The sequence below is a fragment of the Pseudorca crassidens genome, chromosome 12 (genome assembly GCF_039906515.1).
Source record: "Pseudorca crassidens isolate mPseCra1 chromosome 12, mPseCra1.hap1, whole genome shotgun sequence".
NCBI lineage: Eukaryota > Metazoa > Chordata > Mammalia > Artiodactyla > Delphinidae > Pseudorca > Pseudorca crassidens.
The window spans coordinates 26,714,246-26,741,347 of record NC_090307.1 but is presented as its reverse complement, the minus strand read 5'-3'; the positions used below and the strand labels follow the sequence as shown (position 1 = coordinate 26,741,347).

The 27,102-nt window shown below is 41.1% G+C and overlaps 2 protein-coding genes and 1 long non-coding RNA gene across 11 annotated transcripts in view; 1 reads left to right on the top strand and 2 right to left on the bottom strand.

Annotated features, from left to right (window-relative positions):
• Nucleotides 1-4,302, bottom strand: part of HDHD2 (haloacid dehalogenase like hydrolase domain containing 2) — a 54,338-nt gene extending 50,036 nt beyond the window's left edge. For 2 of the 9 annotated variants that reach the window (XM_067699179.1, XM_067699170.1), the window contains exon 1: nucleotides 4,164-4,302. The gene's annotated coding sequence lies outside the window, so the exon portion shown is untranslated. Of the gene's footprint in view, nucleotides 1-735; nucleotides 774-3,144; nucleotides 3,787-3,832; nucleotides 3,997-4,106 lie in introns of those variants that run through there. The other 7 variants (XM_067699171.1, XM_067699175.1, XM_067699177.1 and 4 more) reach the window with 7 other exon arrangements.
• On the top strand, nucleotides 4,295-11,586 carry LOC137203311 (uncharacterized). Its single transcript, XR_010933043.1, has 2 exons — nucleotides 4,295-4,425; nucleotides 4,920-11,586. It is a non-coding gene; the product is annotated as an uncharacterized lncRNA (long non-coding RNA).
• IER3IP1 (immediate early response 3 interacting protein 1) lies at nucleotides 8,478-21,902 on the bottom strand. The gene is made up of 3 exons (XM_067699180.1): nucleotides 21,721-21,902; nucleotides 10,539-10,640; nucleotides 8,478-9,660 (listed from the first exon to the last, which is right to left on the bottom strand). Exons 1-3 carry the CDS (start codon nucleotides 21,809-21,811, stop codon nucleotides 9,605-9,607), a joined length of 249 nt encoding a protein of 82 aa, XP_067555281.1. The 5' UTR covers nucleotides 21,812-21,902; the 3' UTR covers nucleotides 8,478-9,604.
• Between the last annotated feature and the right edge of the window lie 5,200 nt (nucleotides 21,903-27,102).

The window sequence follows — 27,102 nt, the reverse complement described above, 5'->3', positions numbered from 1 at the left end:
ATAAATAAATAAAAATTAAAAAAAAAAAAAGGTTCTGAAGAACCTAGGGACAGGACAGGAATAAAGACACAGACGTAGAGAATGGACTTGAGGATACGGGGAAGGGGAAGCTGGGATGAAGTGAGAGAGTGGCATGGACATATATACACTACAAAATATAAAATAGATAGCTAGTGGGAAGCAGCCGCATAGCACAGGGAGATCAGGGCTCTGTTTTGTGACAACCTAGAGGGGTGGGATAGGGAGGGTGGGAAGGAGACGCAAGAGGGAGGGGATGTGGGGATATATGTATACGTATAGCTGATTCACTTTGTTATACAGCAGAAACTAATACAACATTATAAAGCAATTATACTCCAATAAAGCTGTTAAAAAAAAAAAGGCAACTCCCTTATACTGCTAGTGAGACAATAAAACAGTACAATCATTTTGGAAACTGGTTTGGAATCACTAGGCTCTATAACCCAGCAGTTCCACTCCCAGGTATTATATCCTTGAGAGAGTCTTTCATACTCTACCATTAAATACAAACGAAAATGTCCAAAGCAGCACTGTTTGTAAAAGCCAGAACTGGAAACAATACAAATGTCTATCAGCAGAAGAATGGACAAGTAAATTGTGGTATACTCATACACAACATGTGAAAGGCAGTGGAAATGAATGATCTACAGTTACATCATCCTAGGTAATGTTCTTCTACAGAGTGAAAGAATCAAGTCACAAAAGACTACATACCATATGGTTCCCTATTATAGCACACATAGGTGATAAAACTGGAAAGAGAAGAAAGGGAATGATTAACACAGGAGTGAGGATAGTGATTCCTCCAGGCGATGGGGAGGAGATACAAGCCAGGAGGAGCACAAGGATGCCTCTAAGGTCTTCTTGACCTAGACAGTAGGTGCACAGGCATTTTTTATTATAATTATTTAAAACTTACATATGTTTTGCATACTCTTGTGTGGATTACATATTTCACAATAAAAATTAGTCTTGTTATGTTTTCGTCAGTCATTTCTCATATATTTAATTTTATAAAAAACTAAATTAGTCCAATCATTATGCATCAGTATAACCCTCATCAAGTATTTTGATTTTAAAATAAATCCCTGGTTCTGTTTGCCTTTTATAATGAATCTGCCGGGGGATGGGGGTAGAGTGCAGAGGCAAAAAAAAAAAAGATATTAAGAGCTCTGGTTAATCAAGATTCCACTGCAAAATCTTTTCTTTTATAACAGTCCTCATATGTTATTCGATTTCTGATCTTTACTATGACCTTGAAATGGAGGATTACATCAACAATAGCATCAACTATTACCTGCCTGAGAGGGGAAACAGTTTGTTACTCAAAAGACTAGACGGTTGCTAGCGACTCTATTTGGATGTGTGACAAAGGATTCTTTAATTTAAAATACATTGCACCACAAAAGGTAAGGCTATGCAAAATGTAGACAAAGCATTCTCTTTTTACATACAGAAAACCCTAAAATTTCTTCTCTCAAAACCCAAGTTTTATGAGAGGCACCTAATATTCAATAAAAAAATGTTAACTCCGTTCGGAATTCCCTAGCGGTCCAGTTGTTGGGACTCGGTGCTTTCACTGCTGGGGCCCGGGTTCGATCCCTGGTCCGGGAACTAAGATCCCGAAAGCCGTGCGGCCCCGCCAGAAAAAAGTTAACTCCAAAGGTGATTAAAGAATAAAATATGAACAAGGCTAGAAAAACAACAAAAGAATTGTACTGTTCAAAAAAAGAAAAAACTGTCCAACCAGAACCACTAAATGGTCATAAAAATATTGATAATTCTAATCTTTATTGAAGGGTCCACATAGACTTAATGTTACCAAAGCGCTTCCATCAGTTCCATAGAAGACACCTTTTAAACTCTAAAATGCTCTTATAGAGCTTATCTGAGAGTGATTGAGGCCTATAAGAACATAACTGAGGTGTACCACTCAAACCTCAAAATATACTTCATCAGTTAGCCCCACTACAGGCCTCTACCACTTCTGCCATGATCTCTTTTCTTGTCTAAATCTTTACAATACTTGTTACCGGAACTACAAGTCAGTACTTGATAAACTGTAATTGTAAACTATTAGTATCACCCCAGAAAACTGAAAAGGCTTCAAAGCTGGTCCATGTTTGTTTATATTGAGTCCACATCCCACCATCTCGCATGGCTTGAACAAGCTATGTGGGATATACTTTAGAAAGTCATAAACAATTGATATTGGTACATATTCAATGCAAAGAAGGAAAGTAAATTCTCTCTCCTCCCAAAAGGAACTCTTGAAGATACTTCAGAGGACATCTCCCCTTGAATATTCCAGGGGCATCTCAATCCAAGTCCTTGTTACCCTCTAAGCTGCTCTTCATCCTGCAATCCTTATTGAGTGAATGGCAGCACCATCAATGTAGATGTACCCACCACTCTCCCAAGCCTTCTTGCCAACCAGTCAAGGGCCAAATCAAATCATGTCAGTGCTACCTCCTGTACAGTCCTGAATCCACTCACTTCTCTTCACTGTTACTAAAACTCTTAGTTTTGAAATCATCATCTCTCATCTAGCCTATTTCAACAACTTCCTAAATGTCCTCTCTGCTTCGACTCTTCTCCCTATTTCTAGCTCCAAATCCATTTTTTGAAATGCAACAGTGCAGTGGTTAAGTACAAGAACTAAGGAGTTGTACATGCCTGGATTTGTACTCACTAGCTGTGTGCACGTGGGCAATTTTCTTAACATCTCAGCCTGAGTTTCTTCATTTCTAAAGTAGAAAGAATAACACCTCTAATGGTTGATTGGAAGATTAAAGGAAGTAATACATATATTGTGAACAGTGTTCCACAAATAGAAAGGCTGGGTTATAGGTCATATATGCGTATTGGGGGTGGGTGTGTGTGTGCTGGCAGGGGGGACATGATGGATGTGTCTAGGGCTACAAAAATCACAAGATAAATATGATACAGTCCTAAAGCATTAGTATAATCTGAGGATATGGGAAAACATTTTATACCAAAATAAGGTATACTGTGGCCTATCATTAAGAACGTACATAAATATTTAAAACAGATTTCAATATAAATTTTCTCCTGGGAGGCTGGGGCTCTTCTCAATATGTCTCTGGACATATTTATACTCACCCCCTGGAGAGTACAAATTCTTTTTTCTTCCCCATATGCTTCCAGTGAAAAAGTCGGGAACCACACTGCATGCACTCACTCAACAAATGTTATTATACAGTCACTCCCCACTGCGCCCAGGATAAAATATGAACAATGTACACTGGTGTCCAGAGCCCTGGTTTACCTCTCCAACTCGTTTGTGTCTACTCCTGCACCAAAGTTCAATGGCACTGCAGTCGCCCACCAGTCCTATACGTTACCTCCCTCATCGCTGGACTTTTGTCCGAAACCTTTTTGCTCCCTGAATTCTACCGCCCCTGTCGCTTACATCCTCCCTTCCCTGACCAATTCCTTCAGTCCCTGGGTCTCAGACAAATATCATTTCCTGTTTTTCCTGAGTCCAACTCCTTTTCTCCCAAGGCTGGGCCAGGACCCCCCAGCGTGCTCCATTAGTACACTCCTCACTCTGTTCCATCCGTGGAGCCCTGTGAGTCAAAGGGCTGTTGCCTTTCCCCCTGTACTACTACTGATCGCTCAATAAACAGTTTTTAATTAGCTAAACTCATGAATCCCGGCCTCCATAACTGGAAGGATTCCACGAACAAGGCTCTATCAGCACTAACTCAACTGCAATCCCCTCCTTCTCCCGGGTGGGAAAGGGCCTCAAGACTGGTCACACAGCCTCCACCATCGCAAGTTCCAGCACCTGGCAAACGCCAGACTGACCTGAAGGGACGCCGGCTTCGAAATACAGCTCAGGGGCACGTTAGGGGGAAGGACTAACACCCCACAGCCACCATCCGCCCCGCGCACGCGAGACCTGGCGGAAGTGCGGCTCGCCTCGCGCCGCGCACGCGTGGTGGCGCCGCGCCGAAGGCCGCGAGGGGTGGGCAATCCTCACAGAGCGAGCGCCCGGTTGGTCCGGGCCCCAGGAGGGTGGTGGCCTAGAAACCCAACCGGTGTGTCCCCAGCCAGCTCACAAAGAAATGTAGCCTCCAGATAGGCGGGCGCTCGCCTGTCCCAGTGCGGCTCCTCACCGGGCTCCGCACGCCGTCCTCAGCAAAGGCAAACGCCCTGCTAGCAGAGAAGCCAGCAGAGAAGCTCCGCTCCGCAGTATCCTTGGCGGGGAAAAAGGGGCCGCAGCGGCTGCCTGAGGACGCCGGAAACTGGCCCAAGGGCCGTGCCGGAAGTCCCGCCTCTCCGCACATGTCTCCGCCCCATCCGTCCAGGGCTACTTTCCGGTTTCGAAGACCAACTACGGGGTCTAGTACTGCTCCTTCCTCACCGTGTAACAGAACGGTAAGTTATTATCGAGACCTGCTCCCTCAAGGGCGGGGCCTACTGGGCCTGGTTGCAGCAGGAAAAACAAAAACTTTTGCCTTTGCTCAGTAGCAGTTTCTCATTCCACTGCAGTGTTGTCAGACGGAGTATTATTACTTTTCTTTGCCGCCACCCTTGCGCACTCCACCACTTCTGTTTTCCAGTCCTCACAACGGGGCAAAAAGAGGTATTGGGGCAAGGAACGGTGACTTTATTTGGAAAGCCAGCAGACTGAGAAGGTGGCAGACTGGTGTCCCAAAGACCCGCCTGAGTTGTAATTCAAGGCTTATTTTACACTGAAAGGAGGGTGGTGTGGCTGGTTGCTGCAGACTTCTTGGTGCCAGCCAGACCCCAGAGAGGATGTGATAATCCTTTGTTCTTTTAGCTGTCCACTTAAGTCAGGTCACCATGTTCCTGTCAACCTTCAAGAAGACAGATGTTATCCTCTGTTCTGCAACTTTTTATCTTTACAGGAATGAAAAGTATGACACCTTTAAAGCACTGGTCTCCAACCTTTTTGGCACCAGGGACCCAGTTTCGTGGAAGACAGTTTTTCCACCGACAGGGTGGCGGGGGACTGGTGCACGCGATGGGGAGAGGCACATGAAGCTTCGCTCGTTCGCCCACCGCTCACCTCCTGCTGTGCAGCCCGCTCCCTGACAGGCCAAGGACCAGGACCCCTGCTTTAAAGGATGAGCCTGGGAGGCAGAGCCTTGAGAATGGGCTGTATTTCAGGCTATGGGCAACATTCCTTTACAAAGGTGCAGAGTCACCATAACTAAGAACAGACAACAGAGCACACAGATTAAAGATTAAAGGAACAGATCCAATATGGAGTCAGGTTTGTTCTCCCTTACACGTCTCACCCATTCTCGAGGGCTATCTCAGAAGTCATCTCCTTGATACTTCCCTTGAAACACCCAATCTCTGAAGTCATTTCCTGCTTTCCTACTTGAACAGCATCTGACACTTATTGCTGTCTTTTATTAACCACTACCACTGGCAGCAGTGTCCGTCTTTTCTTGCATCAGCTATTCCAAAACTTTACGCTGTCAAGTTTCCTACCCTGACGGACAGCTACCACAGGTCTTGCCTGTTATCCCTAGGGGAGCAATATCTTGGGATACATAGAACCACCTCCCTCACTGCTCCCTTCCCACACTCATGTTGGGAGTCTCCACTTGTCTCCCTTTGATCCAAATAAATTAAACCCCTTGAGTGCAGAGACGGTCATCCTATGCACTCTATATGAAAATGACGAAATGAAAAGCTTTCAGGAGCAGTCTGACATAACAGAATACAGGCTCTAGTTTACACCTATGGAACCCCTTGACAAAACTGCTGATCTGCCCTTGACTGGGGACTCATTTACCAACATCCCCTCTGCCCGCTGCTGCAGTCAGCCATGTTGTAAGCTATAACACTTCCTGGTCCCTGGACTAGGGACCCTTTGCTTTTCCTCCTCACTGGGTCTGGAGGTTGTTTTCGTCTTATGTTTACTAAGTCTAAGTTTTCTGTTTGAGGGCCTACTTGGTTGAAGGAAACCGAAACTGATCCTAGTTTCCCCTTCAGAATTAGGAGCTGTCTTTGACCAGATTAAAACACCACCCAAGGTGGGTAATATTAAGACATGCATTTTTCTAAATGTTTACTCTGGCTGCAATATGGAGAACAGATGGGAGAGATGCCAAAATGTGAGTAACTAAATCTCTGTGTGAGACCAGATAAGAATCTATTGCAGGGCCACAGAGAGATGCTTAAACTAAAAAGTGTGGAAACAAAGCAAACAAAACAAATTTAAGAAATCTTTAGGAGGTAAGAGAAATTGGTGGTAAATTAGATTAAGGGTAAGGGAGAGGAAGGCATCAAGATAATTATTAGGTTCCAGGTTTGGGCAATTGGGTAGTATGGTGTCATTCACTGTGATGTGGAATGATGGAACATGACTAATGGCTTCCTCCTTACCAAAAGACTCAAATGGCTTTGCCTGCCAAAGGGCAAAATGAGTAAAGATGGGATGGGACCTCAGAAGGAGAACTTTAGAAAGAAAAAGATGGGTTAAAGAACCCAGAGGATAAATAAATAAATAAGTAAATAAATAAATAAAAGAACCCAGAGGAGGAGCGGAGGTGTAAAGAAAACAGTATCAGAACTAAAACAAAAAGAGTAGAATTCCATAACTTACCTTGATCATTAGTATCGGTGGACACTGCCCACTGTGTGTCCCAGGTCCTTGCACAGATGTTTTCACTATATCTGACATCTAATGACCAATCAGGGGCCAAGGAAAATTTTAGCAAAAAAGATTTCCATTTTGGTTGGTATCAAAATTTTATTATTGGTAATAACTTTGAAGCTGTCAGTAAGAAAGTAATTTATTTCACCAAAAACATTTTACTTCAGAAGAACATCTCTTTGATCTAGGATCAAAGGTCAGTGACCTGGAAATTATATATATATATATATATATATATATATGTATAATCTGGAGCAGACTTCTGTTCTAAAACAGTCATTGACTAATTTTACAGAGGAAGGAACCAAAAACAACTGAGGTCTTAAGTTTATTTAAGTCATATGATAAAAGGTTCTGGCTAGCATACTAGCAATATCCTGCCTCCTATTTTACTCAGATGTATTGCTTTGTCTCAGGTCATTTCATGAGTACACACACATATACACACAAGTGATTGCAAATATCTATAGAGCACAGATCACCGTGCCTACTCTACCTAAAGCAAGGATTTTTTAAAAAAAGATACTTCATAACCATGTTTTTGAAAGCTTAGGGTTTCGTGGAAGTGCCTTAGGAAGCTTGTTAAGAGTGAGGTGGAGGCTGAGCAGTGGGCCTATGGGTCCCATTCCCGCTTCAACTGATATATGGACCTGCTCCCATCTATTTTAGATATCGGATGATTACACTTCTATGTTACTATTCTTTTGAAAATCCAGTTCTGTTAACAATCAAAGTTTGAAAACCACTGTACTTGATTAAGGACTAGGGTATGAATTCGAGTATGTACACACTACAGCCAAGAGCCTTTACCACAGGTCATAGGCATATAGAGACAGGGTCAGAATACACAGGACCATTAACACCACAGATATTTGGAGTCCAGAATAATCACAAATTGTTAATCCTGATAATGGCTAAGGGGAAAGATGTTGGCAGGCAGGCAGGCACTTAAGTTACTATCTACTAAAACAAGATGCTATCATTACTGAATTGCAACTTCTCTGGATAAACCAGGGTTAACCTGTGAAAGCTTAGAGACCTGTCTTCAGGCACAGTAAAGCTAGAACTGTGTAAGAGTCCTTTAGAGATGAAATATTTTGATGTCCATGCTGCACTTTCCTCAGAACCACTTTGCTACAGAAAACTCTGTTCCTGCCCTAATATGACTGCTCTCAATTGGAGTGTGAACTTGGACAGTATTCCGACAATTAATGAATATAAAGGTGTGTTGTAATGTCTTAATGAAAATGGTATCAGGCCAAGGTCTCTTCTTTCTTTTTAAAATTCTATATGGCTCACTGCCTGTGGAGAAACAGGAGTGCCCTCAACTAACTGCTACTTTTCAATCTGTTCAGCAGCTTAAACTTGAACTTGTGCATCAGATCCTTCTAAGGCCAAAAGAACATTGCCTTTAAGTGCCAAATACATTAGTTACTCCCATGAGCCAAGTAATCAACTTAGGATCCCTGGTACATTTCTTTGGTTCAGCTGCAAGGCCCCCCTGCTCAGAGATCTTCTGCTCTTCCATCTCCAGCTCAGGCGTGGCCAATAGGAATCCAATACCTGCTCCAAAGTTTTAGAAGTAACTTAAGTCATAGAATCAAAATTGCTCGCGAGTCTTCCTGATATATGTCAGCAATTCTGTTAATTCATTGAAGAAAAAAAAAAAGGAATGTGAATGTTGACTTTCATTAAATCTGTGCTCAATGATTTTACAGCAAAGAACATATATGTGTTGCACACAAAATGAAATTAATTAACAGACAGGTTATATACTGAAGTACAAAAACAAGTGTTTGACTTGGAAATTGAACTTTATTTACAAATGTTCTCCTATAGACAAAGATTCCATTCCACCCCCTTTAAAATATTATAACTAATACTTCCCAGAAAAATCATTTACATTGTTTTAATCTTTCTGCATAAAACAGTATTATGGGATAAGCAAATATGGGATGGTCTAAGACATAAAAAAACAAAAGACAATTTATCCACCATGAATGCTCTACTGACTGACAGAATGAAGAATTACAAATCACACCCCTTAATGTGCTACTCCGAGAAACGGAAACGTGCTAATTTGGGGAGGTAAATGCTTCACAATAGTCTTCTTACGTAGTATGGTTTAGTGGTGATTGTTTAGGATTGCTCCTGCAGGCTGCTATTTATGCTGATTTTAAAAAATAAGTCATTGTTAAAAAGGGCATAGACTTTTCTATACAGATTTTTTTTTTAACCTATGGAAATATGTAGATACTGACCTGGTCTCATCATTCAGGCCAATTAATAAAATACAAACGCATGAAAAGAACTTAAAACTTAAAAACACAATCATCATGTGACTAACCGACTTACAAAGTTAGAATTCTCCCAGAAATCAGAGTATTGCTCTTCAATAGTTACTATGAATTTGAATTTTTCATAGCTGAGACAGTATACAGACAAAATATTTAACCAAAGAGTTCAAAATAAAATAATCCAAATTTCCTATCTAACATTTTATATTTTAAAAATCCTTTAAATTTTATCTAGGAGGATAATCATTCTTACATCATAGCTAAGTCACAAGGAACTTTGAAAAAAAAATTCATCCCTGAGAAGTCAAAGAAAGAAACCTCTAAAAACACAGAAGTGACAGTCCTGCACCCTTTTAACAATCTTTACCATAGCATGAACTTTTATCAGCAGTCAGCAATCAAATGTATTTCAATCTGGCCTCTGATGATCTGATCTTTTTGCAATAAAACTATAAGTGCAACATTTAAAAAAATCAGATAAATAGGGACTCTGGTTTTATTGGCAGGTTTACATTTTTGTCAAGTCCAAGGTCAGCCAGCTAAGATACGTATGTTCCAATAAAGACTGAAGTAATAACTTCTGCTGGCAGCTCTTCTCCTGAGTCTCCATTTCCCCCATTGATCTTCACCCAAATAGTAAAAGTAATATAATCGCAATTGAGTTTACTATTATCAATGGCACTGCAAAGAAAAAAAAACAAAACAGTTTTTTATTACTAAAAAAAATCAGAAAAAAATGAAGACATAGTTTTACTAGCATCCAGGAAGGATGGAAATACAGTATGTCATCAGAATCACATTGCAAATCCTTATAACAAAGTAACATTCAAACATGCATTAGATCATAAAATCCAAAACTTATTGTAAAGTGGGCTTGTGTGACTGGGGATAAGGGTCACACCGGTACAAGATCAATATAAAGTCATCTGTGGATAGTGCTGGTGCAGCTCTGGGAACACAAAAGCATACTGGACCCAGGCAGAAGTAGACCCACATGGCTGCCAGTGACAACTGACAGTAGAGATACAGTGCAAAGAAGATTCTGTTGCTTCATCACTAAATTAAGAATGAAACTTATCATTCTACCCAAAGCTGTGATGAAATCAGCTAACAGAGACAGAGAGAGAGAGAGACCCTAATTTTAATGGTTTTAAATAAAAGGTTTTGAATTCTTGAGTTGCTCTAAAATATTTTCTAATAAAAATAGCAGATAATGGGACCTGTATTTTTCTCTTGAAAGTCTTACAGGACTCAGATGACTTCTCTACTTAGAAGCAAAAGAATTTCTAAAAGGTAAGAACACCGTTGTCTTTCAACTCTGAGAGGTGACATACAGGTAGCATACAAATATTACATCACTGAGCATTCCATCTGCATCAAGTGGCTTAGATAAAAATAAGAGGCAAGCTAGGAAAGAAACTAGTAACTTTTAAGCAGTAAAGCCTAGTTAAATATTATAGAAAAAAGTTCCCACTACAAAAATGGCATTCACACTTGGAAGTTTTGCTACTTAAATCAAACCACAAAATTAAGAGTGTTCCACTAGTTTTTCTTCTTACCTCTCATCACAGTTCTCACAGATCGAATAAGGTTCATTAGCTGAGATTTAATTCCTGGCTCTTCTCCAAATCCACCAATTCCCTGGTCTGTTGCCCAGCCAACTGCATAACATAAAGATGATTAGCTGTGATAAAATTTATTATGCACTCACCTTGCTCCCTCATTAGTCACCTTCTAAAGATGATTTTGAGCCTTGTTAGACATAAATTATATGACTTAAAAACTTGAGTATATTTTTTACTTTTGATAAGCAGCACAAACTCATTTAATTTCGATTTTGATTTTATAAAATAAACCAGTCTAATAAATTCTTCCATGGCACTGTATTCAGTAAAGATGACTGTTGTGACACCCTGATTGTTTTCTTTCTCTTTTTCTAAACTAACAAACAATATTTTTCAGGTCAGAATTGAAAACCAAAGCATATTGTCAAGTTGAATAATTAGCTCAATTCAGAATTCATAAAACCCGAAGTAATTATCAGTATAAAAGTGTTGCAGCTGAGCTTCACTATCTGTTCACCTGGGGAAATGTTAATGTAAACGTGGTCGCAGCTTGGTTACGCCTTCATAGCATGCTCTAACCCGACAACAGAGGCACATCTTTTTAACTTGATCATTCCTCTTCATTTCTCAATTTTGAGGTAAGGAATTTAGCCTATTATCTAACCCTAACCCCACTTATTTTCAGTAAATGAGTCTTTTACCTTCTATCATTTTCCTGATAATATAAATCATTATTTCTTTACCTTTATCTGCTAATTCTTTTTTTATTGCCTTACGCATTCTTCTAGAGGCTTACATGTCCTCATTTCTGCAACGTCCTTCTCTTGTCCTCATTTCAGGTCCACTTTTCATATCTCACATGACTGTATTTTTTTACTCTCATATAACTACAGGGCTTAATTAATTCCTGACATGTTAACCCTTAAACTTGAAGACAGAACAAGTTTTTATTTTATACATGAAAGAACCATGTATCAGGTAACAAGATTTCACTTTGTTTAATCAACTTTTACTTGGTTGAAATAAAGGTTAAATAACGGTTGCTTGTTTTTTTTAAATTTTTTGGTCACATCAACACTGAGATATGTTGTGGTATAAAACTAATGTAAAATTCAAGTTCATAGCAGAGCTGATGTGTTTTCACTCCCACTCACCCTTCAAGGCCTAGCTCACTTGTGCTTACAGCCTTCCCCATCCACAGGGCTGTCACTCTTTTTTGAGCTCCCGCAGCACAACTTCTATCACAGTGGTTAATACCACAGCCTCTACTATCTCTTGCCAGACTCTCAACAGATGCCTCTGCAATTTCCTCTCGACTTCTTTCTCCCTTAAAGTGTCAGATCTTTCTAGCTCACAATGTGTGATGATTCCCATTGCCTACTGAGTGAAGTTAGAAACTCCTTAAATTGACATGCTAGCCTTGTATCATACTACAACCCTCCGAGTAACTAGTGGTTACTCAATTACCCACTAATTGCTATACATGTTAAAGGCAGCTTCTGAATCTAGGTTTATCTGACTTCAATGTCAGGGCCTTTCCTAATTCCCTCCCATGCCATAATAAACCTTTACTCTTTGCTCCCCAAATAGTAACTACTGATTGTAAGTTACATTATAAATTCCTGGAAGACAGGAACTGAATTTAGTCTGTCTTTACCTTTCCCCTCTCCCCCACCCAGAGCAAGTACTTAGTAAATGTTTGTGGAATTAAACTGAATTTATAGCAGACCAAGTTAATTTTGGAATAAAGAAAGATAAGGTAAATCCTAGAATCGCAGATAAAACTTCCAAAGAAACATGTTTCTTTATTTTAAAGGCACACGAAGTGTAACCAATCATTCAATTGTAGCTTTGCGGGAGGGAGGAAGAAATCCTCCAATATTAAATGTACACATCTCTCCAAGATAAAAACAATCTCAGAAGATACACCTGCATCTTGCTTCCTACTTCTGCATCTACTTCTGTCTCCGACAAGCAAATACACTTACGCTGTTTCTCCAACGCTGACTTTTACCATATAACAAGTTCTACTGTAAGTTCTTTCTCCCACATACCTGTCTCACTCTTCCAGGGAGCTCAATCAGCATTCTCCACTACATGGCAGTCCTCTTTTTGTAATCTAAGTTCAAAGGTGTAGTACCAGCCTTTAACTACTTATAATGTGGTAAAAACTATTTCATAATAGTGTCTCTAGAAGGACATAAAACACAAAATGACCACCACCACCTGGTGTATCATTTTCCAAACCAGTTTAGTCTTACTCATATAAACCTACTTAACAACTCTGCACAATAAGAAAGCAGCCTGGTTTTGGTTAAACATATTGGTTACTGTAACGAAGGAGAAAGTTTTCCTTGACCCTCTTAGGGTCCCTGGCTATGTCTGAAAATTAAACTGACAAAGACAGATTAACAGGAGAAAAGCACACAAATTTTATTAAGTTTTTACATGTACCCGGGAGTCTTCACAAGAAAATGAAGATCTGAAAAACTGGCCAAAGCAGGAAGTTTTTCTACCTTTTAGACAAAAGAACAAATTTGTGAAGAATTAACAAAACAAAGGGGTTTGGGCTATAGGTAGGAAATGCAATAATGTCTGTTTATACAGTCTTCCTGGCCCTAAATTCCCTGTCTCTGGTGATAAGAGTGTCTCCTTTCCTCCTGGTACAGGAAGGATACCTTTCACACGGGAGATTTATCTCCTGCTTTCAAGAAAGAAGGGCCAGGGAGGGAGGAGGGCGGAGTGACCTCTCTGATTCTGGTGTTTTCTCTAACTCCTTCAGCTTAAGATATTCAACATGCCACGGTGCCTTATTTGGGGGTAGCACGTCCTGAACCCCATCAATGGATACACACTTTTATCTTAGCTTTCTCCTGAAACCCTACTAAAAATGACATTAGGGCTTCCCTGGTGGTGCAGTGGTTGGGAGTCCGCCTGCCGATGCAGGGGATGCGGGTATGTGCCCCGGTCCGGGAAGATCCCACATGCCGCGAAGCGGCTGGTCCCGTGAGCCATGGCCACTGGGCCTGCGTGTCCGGAGCCTGTGCTCTGCAATGGGAGAGGCCACAACAGTGAGAGGCCTGTGTACCGCAAAAATAAATAAATAAATAAATAATAAAGGGAAGAATAACTGACTTAACAGAGAAGGCTGAAACCTAAACATCCAGGGAGCACACAATAAAAAACTGAGGTGAATCGTGCTGAGAACCCTGGAAACTTGAAAGAAACTTCAAAATGCCAGTGAGGGCAACAAAGCTGAGACACCGGAGGACTAATTGAAAAGTCTCCACAAGAGCAATTAGCGCCACTCCTCCTTCCCCTCCCATCCCATCCCCTTCCCTAAACTGAACTGATAGGAAGAATTTCCCTCTCTTACACCCTCAGAAGACAGGAGGTTTACTCTCAGCAGAGACTGAAGCATGGAAGCTCTGGACCTGGGGACATCTAGGGAGGGTGGATTGAATTAAAGTCTGCAAACCAAGTGTCAAACTCCTGCCCACTTTCCTTGCTTGTGTCTCACATAAGCCTGGAAATAAGAACACTTATATTCTGCAGACAGGAAGTTGTAAAATTACTCTGGAAATTGACCAGCTGCCCAAGAAGACTTCAGATACTGACATACTCAGGGCTTTAATGAGACAGCGAACTTACAGAGAGGCCCACTGGTGAGCAAATCCCAACCACATACACAGAGCTTCCTAAGAGCCTCTCAGTGCTTTACTCTTTAGAATGAACTGACAGTCAAGAGGGAACAATTCTTAACGTGGAAAGACAGAACAAAACCAGAAAAGAAGACTTTGAGGAAGAGACAATGCAAGAAGTAGGAGTTCATTTTTTAAAAAAACAAACATCCTTAGAGAGAGAACAACTACTGTAGCTATAAACCCCAGAGAACAAGATGCCATAAAAAAAGGGGACATAAAAAAGGAGTGGGACTTCCCTGGTGGTGCAGTGGTTACAAATCCACCTGCCAATGCAGGGGACACGGGTTCGAGCCCTGGTCTGGGAAGATCCCACATGCCGCGGAGCAACTAAGCCCGTGTGCCACGACTACTGAGCCTGCGCTCTAGAGCCCGTGAGCCACAACTACTAAGCCCGCGAGCCATAAGTACTGAGCCTGCATGCCACAACTACTGAAGCCCACACCAAACCTAGAGCCCATGCTTTACAACAAGAGAAGCCACCGCAATGAGAAGCCCCCGCTCGCCGCAACTAGAGAAAGCCCATGCAGAGCAACAAAGACCCAACGCAGCCAAAAATAAATAAATAGATAAATAAATAGATAAATCCACTATATGATTTTTTTCTTGTACATAAAGCATCATTGTGGAGCACTAAAAGAAACAACACGTTCTCTGCACTACTGCCAAGATGATGGCTAACCTATGTGTATAAATATAATAGCTCTCAGGTCAAGAATCACAAGAATATGACAATGGGAACATAAAGTTATTTAGAAAACATTCATTGACTGATGGAATGAATTGTAAAGATGAAAGGACCCTTGTTGTCAGTCTACTGGAGGAGACAGAAAAGAAACTGCAGTGGTATATTACCCACAAAATGGGTCAGAGATGGTTTCTGGGAAAGGCAAATGCCAGAAGTAGGCCTTAAAGGATAGGCTGAAGAGTTAGCCAGTCAAAGAAATGAAGTAAATCAAGGTCATCACAGGCATTATTTTAGTAATTTGAGTCTCCTTTCCTTTTTTCTTGGTCTAGCTAAATGTTTGCCGATTCTGTTGATCTTCTGAAAGAACTAGCTTTTAGTTTTGTTAATTCTATTGTTTTTCTACTCTTTATTCCATTAATTTTCACTGTAATCTTTATCATTTGCTTTGTGTGTGTGTGTGTGTTGGAGAGAAGGAAGAGCTGGTTGTGGCCCAAATGCCAGAGATTCTCACTGCTCTTACTGAGCTTTAATAGATTTTCTTGGGGGAAAAAAAAAAGTTTCTTCATTTGTTGTACACTCTTATGACAGTTCCCAGAGACTTCAAATGTTCGTTTTTAAAATAATTTTCACTAGTTATAGTTGTTTTATTGGAAAGAGGGTCCAGTGGAGGTTCTCACACTACCATTGTGGAGGTGTTTTCCATTAATAATTGCATTTCCAAATAATTTGATTAAAACTGGGCAGAGGACTTGATTAGGTATTTTTCCAAAGAAGAAATAAAAATGGCCAACAAGTACACGAAAAGGTGCTCAACATCACTATTCATCAGAAAAATGTAAATCAAAGCCACAATGAAATATCACGTCACACTTGTTAGAATGACTATTACCAAAAAGACAAGAGACAATAAATGCTGGCAAGGATGTGAAAAAAGGGAACCTTTGTGCACTGTTGACAGGAATGTAAATTAGTACAGCCACTATGGAAAGCAGTATGGAGGTTCCTCAAAAAATTTAAAATATAATAGAACTGCTATATGATCCAGCAATCCCATTTCTGGGTACTTTTCCAAAAGAGATGAAGTCATTATCTCGAGGAGATATTTGCACTCCCATGTTCACTTCAGCACTATTCACAATATCCAAGACATGGAAACAATCTAAGTGTCCAGTGACAGATGAATGGATAAAGAAAATGTTGTGTACATATATAATGAAATATTATTCAGCCATAAACAAGGAAAACCTGCCATATGTGACAACACAGATGGACCTTGAGGACATTATGCTAAGTGAAATAACTCAGAGGAAGACAAGTACCGTATTTATCTCACTTATACGTGGGATCTAAAACCATCAAACTCATAGAAAGTGAGAGTAGTATGGTGGTTGCCAGGAGTGGAGTGGTAGGGGAAATGGGGAGATGTTGGTCAAAAGGCACTAATTTTCAGTTATTAGATGAATAAGCTCTGGGGATCTACTGTACAGCATGGTGATCCAACACTGTTTACTTGTAAGTTGCTCTGAGAGTAAATCTTAAATGTTCTCACCACAACAACATTAACAACAAAATGATAATTATGTGAGGTGAAGGATATGCTAACCAGCCTTACTGTGGTAAGCATTTTGCAATATATACGTGTATCAAATCATCACATGTACATCTTAAACTTAGACAATGTTATTTGTCAATTAGATCTCAAAGCTGGGAGAGAAAAGAATGATGTCTCACATTTATAAATGGTTATATAGATACCCGCTTAATAGCCTCAGTTCTGTCACCTGGCCTGCAAAAGCCTACTTTTTTTTTTTTTTTTTTTTTTTTCGGTATGCGGGCCTCTCACTGTTGTGGCCTCTCCCGTTGCGGAGCACAGGCTCCGGATGTGCAGGCTCAGTGGCCATGGCTCACGGGCCCAGCCGCTCCGTGCCATGTGGGATCTTCCCAGACCGGGGCACGAACCCGTGTCCCCTGCAATGGCAGGCAGACTCTCAACCACTGCGCCACCAGGGAAGCCCAAGCCTACTATTTTTATAATATGGCCCTTTCAGAAAAAGTTTGTTTCCTTCTAGCTTTGTTTTACCTTTCTCATTTAGATCTACAATGCTCTTGCAATTGGCTTATGTGTTTAGCCAGAGACAGATGGTCAAGATTCACTTATTTCTTTTTGAATATCCAGTTAACCTAGAATCATTTATTGAAGGACCATCCTTTCTATCACACTCTACTGTTAACTTTATCATAAATTAAGTGTCCATATAAATATGTGTCTGTATTTGGATTCTCCACTCTGCTCCACTGTTCTATTGTCCAACAACCTTTTAGTAAATTTCTTTCTGTTTAATCAGGCAGAGTCAGCTTCTATTGCTTGCAACCAAGAACCCTGACAGGAATGAGTAATCTCAGGACTCAATCCTTGAACCTCTTCTCCCTCTGAGAAATAGACTTCATTCCAATGGTTTCAAATTACCAGCCAACACCAAAAATCCCCACGTGTAAATCCTTCCCAGACCTCCTCCCTTCTGGGCACCAGACCTGTATATGCAAATGCCTACATGATATCTCTACTTTGAAGCCTTAAAGGTACCTAAAAATAGGCTAATTCCTATTCCTATTCCAGGACTTAGCTTTAAATGCTATTTCCTTAAGAACTGATGCTGTTCTGATTCAACCAGGAGGTTATATTCCCATGGTTCTCACCCAGTTCTCTTCCTTCAAAGCATTTATCTTAGACTCAAGTATCTGTATAATTAGACTCTAAGATATGAGAACAAAGATACTGTGTTATGCTCACTGCTACATCTTTTCCACCTAGCTCACGGTGACTGGCCTATTTGTTATAAGGAATGAAGAAAAACTTCCTGCCACCAAATTTGGGAACCTCCTCCTTCTCCAGCTAATCCTTCCTCCTTTTTCAATGAAGAAAGTATCCCACCTCCCACTTAATGCCATCTCCTCCATCTGTGCCTTTGGACCCATCCCTATCCACCTTCTCAGAATCCCTGAGTTATCAATTACCTCTTTTCTCTCCGGTACCTTTTATTTTTCTCGCATTACTAGATCTTTTCCCTTAGCAATTCCTTTTCTAACCTTTAATTATGAAAGTTTTAAAACATACTTATCACTCAGATTTAATAATTATTGATTTTTTGCCTACATGCTTCATCTTTCTTTCTGCTTGATTACTTTAAAAATAAATTACTGGTACTGAAATATTTCAGTATGCATTTTTATCACACTAACAAGATGTACAGTGATTCCTTAATATCATCTAGTATCTACTCCATACTCAAATTTCTTCAAATGTTACCAAAATATTTTTTTTAATTAATTAATTAATTTATTTATGGCTGTGTTGGCTCTTCGTTTCTACGCGAGGGCTTTCTCTAGTTGGGGCAAGTGGGGGCCACTCTTCATCGCGGTGCACGGGCCTCTCACTGTCTCGGCCTCTCTTGTTGTGGAGCACAGGCTCCAGACACTCAGGCTCAGTAATTGTGGCTCACGGGGCTAGTTGCTCCGCGGCATGTGGGATCTTCCCAGACCAGGGCTCGAACCCGGGTCCCCTGCATTGGCAGGCAGATTCTCAACCACTGCGCCACCAGGGAAGCCCCCCAAAATATTTTTTACAGTTGATATGTTTGAACTAGAATTCAATCAAGGTCCACATGCTGCATATGAATATTTCCCTACATCTCTCTCTTTTTGTCTTTTTTATATTTTGTATATTTGCCTCAGTGGTCACTTCCTCCCCACTTATTTCATGGCATTGACTTATTGAAGAGACCTGACCAGTTCTCATTGTCGCTGCTGAGACCTAAAAAACAAAACAATCATAAAACATATCTTTGGGGCTTCCCTGGTGGCGCAGTGGTTGAGAGTCTGCCTGCCGATGCAGGAGACACGGGTTCGTGCCCCAGTCAGGGAGGATCCCACGTGCCGCGGAGCGGCTGGGCCCGTGAGCCATGGCCGCTGAGCCTGCACGTCCGGAGCCTGTGCTCCGCAGGGGGAGAGGCCACAACAGTGAGAGGCCCACGTACCGCAAAAAAACCCAAAAAAACAAAAAACATATATCTGCATCCCCTTCCACCTACCATTTCATTTCCTCCAACTCAGTGATACATTTGGATAATTGTGCTGTCTCCATTCTATGACTTTCCACTCGCTCCACCCCATTCCAATGTGGATTTTACCCACTGTTGTAACTGCTCTTACAGAATCACCAATGACCTCTACTACCCTGAATCCTCAGGACACTTTTCAGTCCTTATCTTGCTTGGCTTCTCAGAACATTCCACTGTTGTATTCTCTCTCCTGCTTCAAACACTCCTTGGCCTCTGTGAAATCCCACTGTCTAGATTTCCCTATCTCTCTGTTTTGCTCACTCATCAATTTCTCCTGTCAGCTCTTCTATCATTACCAGAACATTAAATACTGGAAGAGATTTTAGGACTGTCCTGGTCAACAATTCTCCTTTGTAGTCTATTCCTTCCCTGAACAATTTCATCTCTTCACATGGCTTAATTTATCATCTGTGGTTGACAGACTCAAATCTCAGTCTCCACTCTGGCTCTTGCTTCTGGTCTATGGACTTAAGTCCAACTGACTATTCTATATCTCCACTTGGCGTATCTCACAGAAATCTCAATCTCAGCATGTGCGAAACTTCTTTATCTCTTCACCTTGTTACCTGCACCACCCCCCACAATTTTCCACCAGTGCCAACTCAGTAAAGCTACTACCCTTCACTCAGTTGCTTAAACCAGAAAACCAAGAGAGATCTTTGACTTTTTCCTCTCTCCTCATTCCCAATGTCCAAACAGTAAATTCTATCTTTTCTACGTTTAAAATATCTTCTGATTTGTACTAGTTTCCTAGGGCTATTATATCAAAGTGCCACAAACTATGTGGCTTAACACAATGAAAGTTTATTTTTTCACAGTTCTGGAGGCCAGAAGTCCAAAACCAAGCGGTTGGCAGAGTTGGTTCCTTTTCGGGGCTCTTGGGATAATGTCTATGCCTCTCTCCTAGCTTCTGGTAGTTACTGGCAATCCTTGGCATTCTCTGGATTGCAGATGCACCACTCATCTCTGCCTCTGTTGTCACATGGCCTTCTTCCCCCTGTGTCTGTGTGTCTCTGTATCTCTCTCTCCCCATAGGGACACCTCATTGCACGTAGGGTCTATCCTTTTCCAGTGTGACCTCATCTTAACTTAATTTCACCTGCAAAGACGTTATTTCCAAAAAAGGAAACAAGGGTTAGGACTTTAATATATCTTTTAGGGGCATACAATTCAACCCACAATGTGATTCCTTCTACTTTTCTGGATAGCACAGTGGTGAAGAGATGAACGTGAGTCAGACTGCCTGAACTGAACCCTAACTCTGCTGCTCTCTAGCTGTGTGATCTTTGGAAAGCTACCAACTCTTTTGTGTTTCTGGTCCCCATCTGTAAAGCAGGAATGAAAACAGTATTTGTCTCATAGGGTTGTTGTGAGGGTTACACAAGTTAATATGTAGAAAGCACTAGATACAGATCCTGGCACATGGTAAGTGTTAAGTGTTAGGTATCATTATTGTTATTATACCCATTCAACTTATATTATACCCACCATCTCTACTTGCCCTATTTGGAATGGTGCTTTCCACATCCACTTTTCTACACTTCTGATCTGTTTGTTCTCCACACAGTAACCAGCAAATAACACAAATCAAGTCATGTTACTGCCCTGCTTACGAACTTTCCACACCAATTTTCACACCAGCTCTTACTCATCACCTCCCGACCCTTCACCTAGTTAATGTTTACTGACTTATCTGATTTCGGGTTAGACACACTTCCTCCAAACTCTCAAAGATTCACAAGCTAGTATCTCCCAGCACTTCTGTTTGGTAACATTCTGCATACTTGTTATTGGTACTTGTTCAGTTTTTATTTAGATTAACTTTCATTAGGAGGGCAGGGCAACTGTTTTAACCTCAGTTTCAGCTGGCACATAATATGTGCTCAATAAATCTCTCCTGAAGGAAAAAATGAAACCAATAAATCTTGCTCATGGGTTTGAGTTTCAGTGATCTACACAGACATATTTGGTACGCTGTGACAAGTGATGCACATCACGCAGTATCCTGCCGTAATTGTGCCTCATGCAGAAAAAAGCAGTCTGCCCAGGTGGCATAGAGGTCGCTGGATTGTGAGATCCCGGTAGGCGTAACTTCTGTCTTCTCTGTATTCTCAGATTCTAGCCGGGCACATCCTAGGCACCCAATAAACTGTGCTGAATAAACTTTTCTTGGAACATGGATGACTGTATGTCGTGATAACCCCAACACGTCCCCTTTCCTCTTATCCCCAAAGCCCAGGAACCCCTATGGCCTTCCATCAGTTCATTCTTCTGACTACCTACGCTCCAAAATGAGCCACGCCCCTCCCTCGTTCACTGAAAACTCACAGCCCAGGTTTTTGACAATTAAAAGCGGTCACAGAGAAGGGTACCAAATTCCTAACCTAAACTGGACGCAGGCAGGGGCGTTTCCTGGCTCATCCCCGCCTCCCCCCATCCCGAAACGCAGGGTCCGACACACAATGGGCGTCTGTTGAACAATCTTCACCCCACTGAACAATCTTCACTCCACTGGTGAGACAAAAGTGGCTCGGCTTCCCCACCCAAGAGGCGAGCCCTCGGCCGCCCGTCTGTCCCGGCCCAAATGGTCCACACACGCGGCCCGACGCGGGTCCGCGCCCCCGGAGCTCGCTGCCGCCCCCTCGGCCCGCCCCCGCGGCCCCACTCACTGTTCTTGAGGAATCGCTCCTCGTGCAGCACGGCGACGGCATTGACGCACAGCAGGGCCGCCTGCAGCAGCGAGTACAGCGTAAAGGCCATGGCCAACCGCCCCGAGGCCCAACCGATCCCCGTCCCTCCGCGACAGGGAACGTGGCGCCGCCACGGCCGGCACTTCTTACGGCAGCCGACGAGGCCCAAAACGCGTTCTGAGAAGCTCCGCTCCGATCTGACTAAGACCCGCCCCCATCTGACTAAGACCCGCCCCACGCTCACATGAGCAAGGCCTGTAGAGCTGCGCTGTCCAATGCAGCAGCCAGAAGTACCGAACCCTTGAATTGTGGCTGGCCCGAACTGAGGTGTTGTAAATGTAAAATACAAAGGACGAAAACAAGAACGTAAAATCTCCCAATAATTTTAAAATGTTGATTACAAGTTGAAATATTTTGAATATATTAGGTAAATAAAATAATTACTAACATTAATTTTTACTGTTTATTTCTATATACTTTTTAAAAACTGTGTCTATGAGGTTATTGATAATAGCATGTGAGTCTTGTCCAATACTTCTATTGGACAGCGCTGCATTAGATGCTCCTAAGAGCTGTATGAGATGTTAATAAGTCATTCCTATTTTACAGATGGAAAAAAGGAAGGCTTTGGCAAATAAAGTTTTTTTAAAAATTAAACTAAAATAACATGTGTTGGGCTGTACCCCACCGTCCTGTAAGGCTGTAGTTGTCCAGGTTCAAGACCAAAGGAAGAGCCCGGAGTCAGCAACAGAGACATGATTTAATGGATGGGGGGTGTGTATGGGGGGAGGATCTACATGTCGGAAGCAAGGTCCTGGAGCGACACCCCATGGCAGGCAGGACATGGTGGCAGTTTTTGCTCTTGGGGTTGGGGTGGGGGAGCATGAAGATTACCAGTTATAGGGGGGCAGTGAGGCACAGTCACTAGCTGGGGAAGGGGCAAGTATGTAGGAAGATCAAGGTCAGTCATGTAAGCAGGGTATAGGTGAAGCAGGCACTGGTCAAGTAGGGGATGTACAGAGAGCAAGAGAACAGCCATCTTGAGTGGCCTGACCATACAACATGTCTTAAAATTACTCAGTGAGAAACATTCTCTCCTTGATCAAACTCTAGCAGGCCCTCTGAGCCCTCATCTCGACCATACTTCAACCTTGTCTTGTAAAAACTACAGATTCTCAACACAAATGATTTCATCCACTCCCCTACCCCCATGTTAAAAGAATTTAACATAGTTTCTAACAGCTCAAGTCATCCCTAGGATGACCCTAGACCCCCTTAAAGTGCCTGCCTAAAAAGCTCAAGGCTCCCCAAAGAATGTACTGTTTGTTCTACCCAACTCCTGAAAATAGGCCCCGACCATCCTTTCTTAGAGCATTTATTAAAATATATTTACAATTGTGAATCTTTCCTCTATGCCTTTGAGATATATATGGAGCTCCTACAGTTCACGGGTGTCTTTCTCAAGGACCTGAAAGCCATTCCTTTAAAATGTAATCACCAGGAAGGATAGGGCCTCTGTCTCCCAGTCTCTGTATGAAGGAAGAATCCTAATTTTGATAATTGCAGCTAATAGACACAGCATTTACACTGACCACCCCTTGGTAATTTTTCCACTTCCCCAACTCTACTGAGCCCCTGCTCACCTCCCTTTCTACTCCCTTATTCTCCCTTTAAAATGCCCAGTCACTTCTGTACAAATCGAAATTGCAAGAGTATATTACTGATTAAAATCTGTTTTACCACTCTAACTGATGTCCAGCTTTATTTATCTTTGACAGCAGCACTAAGAGGCTGAGTCCAATCATGTTAAATTTTAGATATTTTTTGAGAGCAAATATACAAAGTAATCATCTCCTGAACTTCTCAGTTTCCCCTAAAAAAAGGGGAAAAGCCGCACATTAGACCCAGAAAGGACTTTGGAAGCCTGTGTGTTGCAGCTGCTGGAAGAGACACTAGCCAAAAAAAAGAATAATTAGTTAAACTCCCAAGAAGAAATTAAGCTTAAATAGGCCAACTAGTTAGTGCCTACAGGGAAGAAGAGATGTATCGCTTCCCACAGATATACATAAACACTATCTCCAAAATTGGCCCTAAGTGCAAATCAGGTAGGGAGAAACACAGGAAGACAAAGTAAAGGGAATAAAAGAAACAACAGGATGCCAACAAATCCTCCGGCTTTTCAAGGCCCACAAAACCCTAGATACTAAAGACAGAGAAGGAAGGTTGTTCTTGTAAGTGGACAGTGACAATTCCGGGATTTCTACACTAGGCTGGGTGGCAGGAGGGGGTATCTGGGGGCCTTGTTTGGAAGCTTTGGTTGAGCAGTGACTTACAGTTTTTACTAGATTTATGCTTACTGAAGAGGGGATAAAGAGGGATGACTGGAGATTATGGGGATGGATGGAGCAGAGGTGAGAGAAAAGCATCCCATAGTCACCCCTTTCTGTCACCAGCCACTGGGTTACAGCTCACATGATCTGATTCTTTTATTGTCAAAAGAATCAGGTTAACCTCTGTGGGCCTCTGTTACATCATCTATAAAATTAGGCAATTATGATCTCTAGGGCTCCTTCAGCCCCCAAAATCTCTAGATCTAGCGAAAGCAGCTTAAAATATAAATAGTGTACAAGTACTTCTACCATGTTATCTGATTCATTACTTTTCAAAAATCCAGACTTGTAGCCTAAGCTAGTAGCAGCAGATTATATCCTTAAAAAGAATTGTTCCTCTGATCTCTGTACTTCCAAAAAAATTCAAATTCTAGAATTTGAAAATGTATTTATAAAATAGTTGTCTCAGTTAAAAAAAAATCCAACCCCAAACAAAGAACTGGGTAATGCATAAAATATTCTGCATATTAGTGGCTTGAAAAAAATTACTGGCTATGGCCTATTTAAAATTAGAGCTTGCTACTTGGTGCTGAGCTTCTGATGTCTGTATGATACGTTTCCATGCGTCCATGTTAGACATCCTATCAGACAATTCTACTGAGGATGAGTGTTTTTCCAGTTTTAGACACAAATGTCTCCTCATCATTTTCTTCTTCAAGTTTTGTTTTGCTTTTTTCTCTTCAGACTGTTAGATGGCACAAGTTGGCACCCTGGACCATCTTGCTTCAGACTTTCTTTGTAACTAGTAATATAGAGTCCATGTTTTTATTCCGTTGACAAGAATCAAAGAATGGATGCCTTCAATGAAGTTCCTTTAGGCAAGGGGGAGCAGTGGTTAGGATTACGTCTAGGTAATACATTTGGCCACTGATTAAATGTGGGGAGCAGGGTAGATACAGAATTCAAGCTTATCTTTTAAAGTTAAGATGGCTCAAGATGGAGTCAGTCCTTGGACTTGTGAGAGACTGCAATAATGAACTCTATTTTTTACCCTTTCCTGTATCAATGCCTTTGTCTTCCCATTTTGCTGGTCCTTGACTTTGGGTTCAACTATGTGACTTGCTTTGGCCAATAGAATGAGGCAGAAGTAATGCTGTGCCAGCTCTAACCCTAGACCTCAAGAGACCTTATATATTTCTCCTTTCCTTAGGTCTAACCCTAGACCTCAAAAGGCCTTATGTATTTCTCCTTTCCTTAGGTCTAACCCTAGACCTCAAAAAGCCTTATATATTTCTCCTTTCCTTCTTGTGTTTCTGACATTGCCATGAAAAACAACAGCAACAACAAAACCTAGTCCACTAGCTCTAGGAGAAGGATGAGAGCCATTTGGAGCAGAACAAAATCACCCCAGTCTAGCCCAGCCTAGATCAACAAACCCTCACCCAACCACAGATCCATGAGAATAAATGATTGTTTTAAGTCACTAAATTTTGGGGTTGTTCTTTCCACAGTATTTTTGAAGGAAGAGATCTCTATCTACTCCGTTGGTGATCTAATTTATTCTAATAGCTTTAAAACATTTATGTACTCTGAAGACTCCCACATTTATATCTCCTACCCAGAACTCACCCATGAACTCTTGGCTGATATTTCCAGCTGACCACCACTTAGATCTAATACATATCTCAAATTTACTTTGCCCCAAACTGAACTCCTGATTTCCTTCTGAAAGCTGCTTCTCCTGCATCCCATTTCAGATAATGGCAACTCCATTCTCCTAGCTCTTTCTCTCATACTCTATACACAATCCATCAGCACCTTCTTTTGACTTGAACTTCAACATACATATATCCAAATCTGGCTACTTCTCACCTTCTCTACCACTAAAACCCCGATCCAACTCACCATCATCTCTTGCATAGAGTACTGCAATAGCTCCTAACAGGTCTCTGTGTTTCCCCCTTTCCTCTCTACAGTTTATCCTCCCCAGAGCAGCCCAAGTACTTCTTCTAAAACCAAGTTAGAAAAGCAATTTATTTGTTGAGAGGATGGGGTCATTTGTCCTGTAGAACTTTCCACATTCTGGATTTTTCTGATTGCATCCCCATCGTTCTGGATGACTTAAATGCTATGCACAGTACCCGAATCATTTGTGAAAAACAAAAACACTTGCTGATTGAAGAAAATAGTCACTATATAAACTGACTAAAGCCTTTTACTAACTCAATGAAAAATAGCAGGTATGTGATAAAGAAAAAAATTTCACAAGTCAGATCTTAGAATAATTCTTCAATAAACGTGTTGGCTGCTCTCTTTCCATGCCTATTTTTAAATTTTAGCATTTCTATTTCTGCATTCATTAAAAAATAGCTCATTAAGATAAGGATTAAACATGTTATTTATTAAATATTTAGATTCACCATGAAGAATAAAAATGGATTATTGGTTTTTAACATTTTTATCCTAATATATTTTAATAGACAAATTTATTTTATTGTTTATGTCTGAGATATGAATCAATGATGACAGGTAGGTTTGCTTTTAATCCTGCTATTTACAGTGGCTATCTTGAATTTAAATGAGTTTATGGCAGCAGTATTCACCCAAATGGATTCTATTTGAGGTAAGCATTGGACTAAAATAGAAAAATCCCACAAGATGAGCCTCATTCATGTTTATGGATTCATACAAGCTATTCCTGGTATGATACTCAAATAAAACCATTTGCAAGCTGAAGGCTTGTGCATTGTGAAGTGTTTCTGGAAATAGGGTTCTTGGAAATAAAAAGTTTCTTTAAAAAATAAAAATAAGTCACTGTATCTATTTTTAAAGGGAATTAATCCTGAATGGCTGCATATAGTTGACTAGTTCTATTTTTAAAAATCTGAGTAAATGAAAGCAGCATAAAAAGACTAGAGAAACCAGTTACTCAAATGCATATCACTCCTTCCCTCATTCATTCATTTTTCATTCTTTTACTCAAGGAGAATTTATTGAGCTTGTAAGATGTGCTTTACGTTGTACAAGGGCT

Coding starts and splice junctions, on each gene's coding strand:
- IER3IP1 (XM_067699180.1), bottom strand. CDS start 21,811: ATGGCCTTTACGCTGTACTCGCTGCTGCAGGCGGCCCTGCTGTGCGTC. Junction 10,641..21,720: donor GGAGCGATTCCTCAAGAACA/GTGAGTGGGGCC, acceptor TATGTTATGCAG/TTGGCTGGGCAACAGACCAG. Junction 9,661..10,538: donor TGTGAGAACTGTGATGAGAG/GTAAGAAGAAAA, acceptor TTTTCTTTGCAG/TGCCATTGATAATAGTAAAC.